Source organism: Poecilia reticulata, linkage group LG4 (assembly GCF_000633615.1).
Source record: "Poecilia reticulata strain Guanapo linkage group LG4, Guppy_female_1.0+MT, whole genome shotgun sequence".
NCBI classification, from domain to species: Eukaryota; Metazoa; Chordata; class Actinopteri; order Cyprinodontiformes; family Poeciliidae; genus Poecilia; species Poecilia reticulata.
The window spans coordinates 15,140,181-15,148,678 of NC_024334.1; the positions used below are offsets into that span (position 1 = coordinate 15,140,181).

Sequence of the window (8,498 nt, forward strand, 5' to 3'; positions counted from 1 at the left end):
GGATGGTGGACCAGAATCGCCTCGAAGCCATACGGAAGTCTTTCTCCATGGCCTCTCCAAACTCCTCCCATGCTCGAGTTTTTGCCTCAGTGACCATCCGAGCCACATGCTGCTTCGCCCGCCGGTACCCATCAGCTGCGTCTGGAGTCCCACAGGCCAAAAATGCCCGATAGGACTCCTTCTTCAGCTTGACAGCATCCCTCACCGAAGGTGTCCACCAACGGGTTCGAGGGTTGCTGCCGCGACAGGCACCAACAACCTTGTGGCTGCAGCTCCGATAAGCCGCCTCGACAATGGAGGTACGGAACATGGTCCACTCAGACTCAATATCCCCCACTTCCCCCGGAACGTGTTCGAAGTTCTGCCGGAGATGGTAGTTAAAGCTCCGTCTCACAGGGGACTCTGCCAGACGTTCCCAGCAGACCCTCTCTACATGTTTGGATCTGCCAGGTCTGACCGGCTTCCTCCCCTCTTCCATTGGAAGGGGGACCCGCATCTCCTCTTCGGGCTGAGCCTGGCCGGGCTCTGTGGGTAAAAGCCACCAGGCGCTCGCCATCGTGCCCCACCTCCAGGCCTGGCTCCAGAATGGGGCCCCGGTGACCCGCGTCCGGGCGAGGGAACGCCAGATCCAAAGTTCATCTCCATCATAAGGGGTCTTCGGGCTGCACTTTGTCTGGTTCCTCACCTAGGACCTGTCTGCCTTGGGTGACCCTACCAGGGGCATAAAGCCCCAGACAGCATAGCTGCTAGGATCATTGGGACACTCAAACCCCTCCACCACGATAAGGTGGCAACCTAAGGAGGAGAATTTGAAAATATCATTTGATAATTGCGTGTTATTAAAAGATTGAGGGATTAATACCTGAATATCAACTATAAAGTCTTAAAAAATGCAAACATTTTAAAAAGACTTACAAATAAGCAATGCTGAGCCTGGTGGGGGCACATGTAAAGCCTGGTGACCTGCCAGGCTTATAATACCCTGACTAAGGATATACAAAGATATTTCTATTTGCCATATTAGTTCCTTGATTTTCCAGTGGCTCGTTAACAAGTCGCTTGTTGCTCTTACTGCTGGTGTACCTTGAAGATATTTCCCTAAGCTAAAATATGTAAAAGTATAAATGCTCACTTTCCAAATAAGTCCTCATTTTAGACAGCTTTTGAATTATCAAAACACTTAATCGGATTAATTGTAATCCACTTAGCAAAATAAACGTTAACTAATTAAGTAATTGATTAATCGTGAACTGGCGTATACAGCCTCAAAAAAGAATAGCAAAAGCAACTTTTGCTATTCAGCAAAGATGCTTAATTTTTGGTTAAACCAAAAAATAATCACCAGATCAGCCCGACATTGTGTTGATATTAAGTCGAGCAGAAAGAGCTGAGCTTTTCATATGTTGATGATAGAAATATTTATATACAATGTTTTAGAAAATGTTAGTTTCCTTGTTCATGAAATAAATTGGAATTGTATTTTTAAAGTATGCAGGTATTTTTATCTGGTTAATCATCAAAATAACCAACTAAAATATTCAGTTCAGATCAATTTATTTATGTAGCGCCAATTCACAACAAACGCAGTCTCAAGGCACTTTACAAAAAAAAAGTCACTTCGGTTCAATCATACATATGGATTCCATTTGATTGTATTTGTATTTGATGGGCTGCACAGTGGTGCAGTTGGTAGAGCTGTTGCCTTGCAGCAAGAAGTTTCTGGGTTCGATTCCCGGCCTGGGGTCTTTCTGCATGGAGTTTGCATGTTCTCCCTGTGCATGCGTGGGTTTTCTCCGGGTACTCCGGTTTCCTCCCACAGTCCAAAAACATGACTGTCAGGTTAATTGGCCTCTCTAAATTGTCCCTAGGTGTGAGTGTGTGTGCATGGTTATTTGTCCTGGGTGTCTCTGTGTTGCCCTGCGGCAGACTGGTGACCTGTCCGGGGTGACCCCACCTCTCGCCCGGAACGTTAGCTGGAGATGGGCACCAGCAACCCTCCCGACCCCACTAAGGGACAAGGGTGAAAGAAAATGGATGGATGGATGGATGGATGGATGTATTTGTCAAACACTGCAACTGCAAATAATAATAATAAATAATGCTTAGTTTCAGACCTAATTGACAACATACATGTCCGTGTTTTTAATTCTAGGCTTTTGGAGACAGACAGCAAGTCTCTGCGGTCCATGAACGGCTCCCGGAGAAACAGCGGCTCCTCCCTGGTGTCCAGCTCCTCGGCTTCCTCCAACCTGTCCCACCTGGAGGAGGACACCTGGATCCTGTGGGGACGGATTGTCAACGAGTGGGAGGAGGTGCGCAAGAAGAAGGAGAAGCAGCTGAAGGTGAGACTGGTGCATTAGTGCCGAAGAGCGCTTACTGAGACACGCCTGCAGAATGCCTCGCCAAGGTGTCCTTTCTTCCAAACTACGGGCTGCTGTCATGACAACAGGTGGAGCATGTACAAGTGTGTGTGAGGTGGAACACACAGCTACTGTCACCACCAAGGGAATAGCTGCGTTTCCGATTATTATAAAATTGCACCAGTGTAAATAGCAGAAATAAACTTGCGTAATAGAAAGAAGGCAATTTTGAAATAAGTCATGTTTTTTGCTGAAAAGTTTTTGCGCTAAGATGACATGGTTTTTCACCCATAACAAAGTAGAATAAAATTGTATTTCGCAAAACGACAATGGAAACACTTTTTACTTCATTTTTAAAGTATGCATGTATTTTTATCCGGTTAATCATCAGGTATTAATCTCTAATGATTTTTTCACGTGGTAAAAAAATCATTAAGTTACTTTGATATTATTTTTCCACCATTAAAATATAAATAAATAAATACAAAATTTTTTTACTACTGTCAAAAACCACAAGGAAGACAACAAGAAGTTGTAGAAGGATGATGGTTTGTGTTTTTATATTTTACATTTTTTTCAAACAATGTGCAGCTTGCTAGACCAGAGCTCTCACCGCATCACATAGTTCATAGGAAGTTGTGTGTCATTTCAGTGTGTTAAATCCATAGCTCCTCTGTAAAATTGGCGATTAAAATTTTCCCAAAATGCCACATACGTAGTCGCTCCCAAGTAGGTGGGACTTGTTGCTCCAACCCTGAATAAGACACTGACGTCTCCTCTGATTGGCTTACAGATGAGCTGTAGCACAGTGGCTGAATTCTGGATATCTCATATCACTGTTCACATCCGTCGCTTCCATTATTTTTAATGACTTTTATAAGATTGAATAACAATCTTACACATGTGTGGTTTTATTGAATTTCTTATTTAATGGAAACGCCACATTGCAAAACTGTGTTGTTGTTTTTTTAATTTTGTTATTTTTTACATCAGCAGCATATAGAATAGCGGTTCTCAGCGTGGGCGGTACCGCCCCCAGTGGGGCATTCAGAGGACAGCAGGGGGCGCTGGCGGAAATTTTTACAAAAGGGGGGTGCTGGGATTCCTTTGGGGGGCGTTTGGTCGAAGGTAAACTTTACACCTTATATGCACAACAACACCAGTTTAGACTTTGAGCAACTTCCTAAAACTGTATTGTGTAACATTAAAACATGCCTGGCTGCAACGTTATCAATGGCAGCTCTCCTTCTCTTCAGTGTTTGTAGCTTCTTGGCGCAGCTCCGCTCCTGCTACTGGTAGCTTCACCACATCAGTTCAGCTTTGCACCGGCTGATGACGTTGCAGTGATTCACTTTGTCTGCTGTCTGATTTTCAAATATTTCATGTTTTATTGAGGATTTTTGTACATATGTTTAGGCAGTTCTGTGATCATGTCAAAGCAGCAACTTATATTAAAAAGTGTTTTATTTCTGTTTGAAAGCTTCCCGCTTCCATGGAAGGACAACAGAAAATCACTCTTTTAAACATGCAATTACTAAAATYACGATACCCTCACTGTGTATCCCTCTGAAAAATGAACCCATTTAAATAAAGAAATCCCTCCATGGGTGATACCTCGATAGAGAGCGTTCATTTTATAGCGTTAACACCGGWGCTGTAAGTGGTCCGGTATGAAACGGGTGTGATAGAACAACGGTACCACAGCACTTTTACATTTCAATAATTAGAATACCGAAATTGTTTCTGTTGTTTTAAAAGGTTTATGTCAGTCTGCCTTTTCCCGATCGATACGCTTCCCGACCACCATGCACCTTGGGGGGTGAGTAAAAAAAAAAAAAACGGCGCGCACATTGCGCAAAATTCTGAAACGGGAGAAGCGGGACATAAAACGGAGCGACGAACTAGATGTGAATTATGGCATAAAAACAGAGAATCCGACACTGAACAGTGAAAAATCAACACATGATGTGAAACACGATGATTAGGCGGCGCAGCAGGTGATGAGTGAAGATTACTGATGGTCAATAAACGATAAAATAAATGTAGCAACAGGAAAGAAACTAAAGTGGACATAGCAATAAACCAAGAGAGGATAATAATCAAAGGAAACTAAATGGAAATGAATGAAGAATAAAAAGCAAGACTAAACTAAGAAACTAACGTAAATACAGAGGAATAAACTGGTATGGCAAGACATTTAGAGCAAAAATACAGAGGACTATATGGCATTAAAAAGGTCTGGAACTTTTGTTTTTCCACTGAAAGCTCTGGTTTGCATAATAAATGCCATATGGGTGAAATTTTATGGATGATGCTCTGATGTCCCGTTCTCCTGAAGGCAGCACAGAGCTGCACCACCAGAAACCGACAGAAACACTGAAGAGAAGAAGAGCTATGATTAATGTAKTTACAGTTCTATCCATGTTTTAATGTTGCAGAGCTCAGTCATTTTACAAATAGATGAAAGTTTAAACTGGCATGTTGTACATCTTTTATCTGCTCGTTTTGTGTCGTATTTAACAACTAGAAAATGGCAAAGAACAAGAATATTTTTCCACTTTGATTTGCTGCAGTTAGGCCTACCAATTTTAACTTGAATGTTCATTGCATTTTTTGTAGACACCTGTGAACATAATTTCTATTCACATGGCTTTTTTGTTCTCTGGGAAATTATTTTTGATGATAAATACAGAACAAGCATAGAAATCAAAACATATACAATAGTGATAGTAATATTAATAATAAAATAGTCAGTGCAAAGTAGCCTACAAATTCTTTGGTGGGGGGCGGTGAGAGACCTGGATAAAGGCTAGTCGGGCACTGGCCCGAAAAAGGTTGAGAAACACTGATATAGACAAAGATTTGCGCATATTTGTAATGTAAATGCAGCTGCTGTGTTCTGCTGCCTCTAATTTCTCTCTGAGGCACCGAACGAGTTTCGCTGTTGCGCTAACTTATAAACACACACATACAAAACAGCTCACGTAAGAGTGTGTGTGTGTGTGTAAACAGAAATCCTGTACAGCGTTTCAGGCTGGCTCCTTGTCAAAGCGACTAAGCAGCTGTCATCCTGCCTGTCACACAACCACAAAGGAGATCCTGTGTGTTTGATGGACAATCCAGCAACACTCAGGATGACAGCCCTCACTGTTTCTCAGGTGTGAAAACGCAGTTATTGATGTGAAACTTTATGGAAATGAAGGGTGTTGATGATTTAGCTTTGAGACTAGAATCTATTTGGAAGCTGTTGCTAGCGAAGCTACTTCTAACTGTTAGCATTGCTTTGAAGCTGAAACAGGGCACCTGCTGTGCATCACTGTGTCAGCACAGTGATGCACTGTAATACGCTGCCAAAATTCTTCTCCTCACTCATCCATTTGTGGAACAAGACAGATTTTCTCACCTGAGTTCTGGATCTCTGAGCTACTACAGTTACCATGAGCCTATTGGCTGTTTCTGTGATCAGTGCTCTTGTAACCTGTGGTTGGCTTAGATGGATGTTCTTGTCTCAACTAATTTAAATGGGATCATTTGCAGTGTTTCAGGAAGCCCTGATCACTCATGTGGATGATGACATTAACGTCTCTGCTGCTGCTATATCAGTGTTTCTCAACCTTTTTTGGGCCAGCGCCCCCCTAGCCTTTATCCAGGTTCCTCACCGCCCCCCACCAAAGAATTTGCAGGCTACTTTGCACTGACCATTATTTTATAATTAATATTACTATTACTATTGTAGATGTTTTGATTTTTATGCTTGTTTCTGTATTTATCATCAAAAATAATTTCTCAGAGAACAAAAAAGCCATGGGAATAGAAATTATGTTCACAGGTGTCTATGAAAAATGCAATAAATGGACATTCAACTTAAAATTGGTAGGCCTAACAGCTGCCAATCAAAGTGGAAAAAATATTTTTATTCTTTGCCATTTTCTAGTTGTTAAATCTTGCACAAAATGACCAGATAAAAGATGTACAGAAATGCCATCTTTGCTGGGGGGGGGCATTTCGACCTAACGCCCCCCCAAAGGAACGGAGCTTTGAACTATTTGCAAAACGACTGAGCTCTGCAACATTAAAACATGGATAGAACTGTAACTACATTAATCATAGCTCTTCTCTTCAGCTCTGCGCTGCCTTCAGGAGAATGGGACATCAGAGCATCATCCATAAAATTTCACCCACATGGCATTTATAGTGCAAACCAGAGCTTTCAGTGGAAAAATAAAAGTTTCAGGTCCTTTTAATGCCATACAAATATCAGACAGAAACATGGATTATATCTTTATATAGACCTGTCTATTGATTTATATATTAATAGTTTTACTGTACAGAAATTACAAAGAACAAATCTGGTTCTTAATCAAATCCTAATGAGTCAAATTGAAAGTGTCATGGAGTCATCAGCCTCATGACATTAAAACTGACATGAAAAATAATATTGAAGAAATAAATATATCAAATCTAATTAAAAACATAAATAAGTGATAAGTTCTTTACTGTTATGGTCTGTAAGATATATTTATTCTCAGTATTAGATGTGGTTTCAACAAACCCATGGCACTTCAACAATATTGTTTTACCTTTTATCTGGAAATAATGTCTGTTTATTCTTGCCATACACTCCTCTGTATTAATTATTGCTCGAAAGGTCTTGCCATACCAATTTATTCCTCTGTATTTACTAGAGATGTGCCGATCAGGTTTTTTCCTGCCGATACCGATCACCCATGAGGGCCGATCACCAATACCGATCACATAATTATTTTATTTTATTTTTTATCATAAACACTACCGATTATATTATGTGGAAAAATGAACCATGAATTCACCTTAATTTAGACAAAAACTTGTTTTTAATAACTTTTTCCAAGAAGAAAAACCCTAACAAAACAGGCATTCTGCAAATTGTACTGCTATCGGTAATACTATCTTTAACAGACTGATAACATATGAAGGCTCTGAAGAGCCAAAATAAAACCTCTCAACATTGCCAAAAAAATTCAAGTATAAAACTTAACATTCAAAGGCAAATACAGGTTCCATTACAATRAACAATCCAGAGTTACTGAATTAAAACTTCCTGATAGCATGGCGGCTAGCTGATTACTGCTAGTTCTGAGTGGCTGTTTCTGACTGAGCGGAGTAATTATGCAGAGCAGGGAGGAGATCGTTTTTTTTTTTTTTAGAGATTATCTGTCTCATGTTAGGACAACGAAAGTTTTAATACGCATGTAAAATGTATTTTTTTAGGTTAGATGCTGCAGCTTTAAACAGAAGTTTGGTGTGAGAGTCACTACCAGGTGGAGCAGAAGCGGCGCTCCGTCTGTGAAATATTAATACCTGTAGCGCGTAGCAGTGGTTCAACAGCGAGAGCAGAACCAGCGTCTTACATTGCAGCTCGAAGACTTATATAATTTTGCGGGTTATTTGTTTAGCTTTCTGACCGTCATGCTAATCCGGGTGAGTGTTTGTAGCTGTGCGCTGCTTTACCAGCTATCTGATCCTCCGTATGTCTTTTTTACTGCAGTGAGCCTCAATGTAGCCAAACTTCATCAAGTATGGCATTGTTTTTATGTCGTATTAGCTTCGTTGTGTTGATACATTTTGACGTGCTTCAATTTTCCGCCTCAACCCGCAAACTTCCCCATTCACTCAGTGCGTTATTGTTCCACATCGTTTAGGATTTGTTGCTGCGCGTTTCTTTATTTAAATGGGTTCATTTTTCAGAGGGATACACAGTGAGGATATCGTAATTTTAGTAATTGCATGTTTATAAGAGAGTTTTTCTGTTGTCCTTCCATGGAAGCGGGCAGCCTTCAAATGGAAATAGAACCCTTTTTAATATAAGTTGCTGCTTAGACATGATCACAGAACTGCAAAAACATATGTACAAAAATACCAGACAAAGTGAATCACAGCAACGTCATCAGCCGGTGTAATGCTGAACTGATGCGGTGAAGCTACTAGCAGAAGAACGGAGCTGCGCCAAGAAGCTAACAGAAGCTAACAAACATTGAATAGAAGGAGAGCTGCCATCAATATAGTTGCACCAAAGCATGATTCAATACAGTTTTACCAAGTTGCTCAAAGTCTAAACTGGCATTTAAGGTGTAAAGTTTACCTTCGACCAAACGCCCC

The 8,498-nt window shown here is 40.8% G+C and overlaps 1 protein-coding gene across 5 annotated transcripts in view; it reads left to right on the forward strand.

Moving 5' to 3' along the window:
• Positions 1-8,498, forward strand: part of evi5b (ecotropic viral integration site 5b) — a 61,361-nt gene that overhangs the window by 19,872 nt on the left and 32,991 nt on the right. For all 5 annotated transcript variants that reach the window (XR_001776566.1, XR_001776567.1, XM_008407768.2 and 2 more), the window contains exon 3: positions 2,153-2,342. Coding sequence is in view for 3 of the 5 variants with exons in the window: in XM_008407768.2 (XP_008405990.1) it covers positions 2,153-2,342 (190 nt within the window). In the remaining 2 variants the exon portion in view is untranslated. The remainder of the gene's footprint in view (positions 1-2,152; positions 2,343-8,498) is intronic.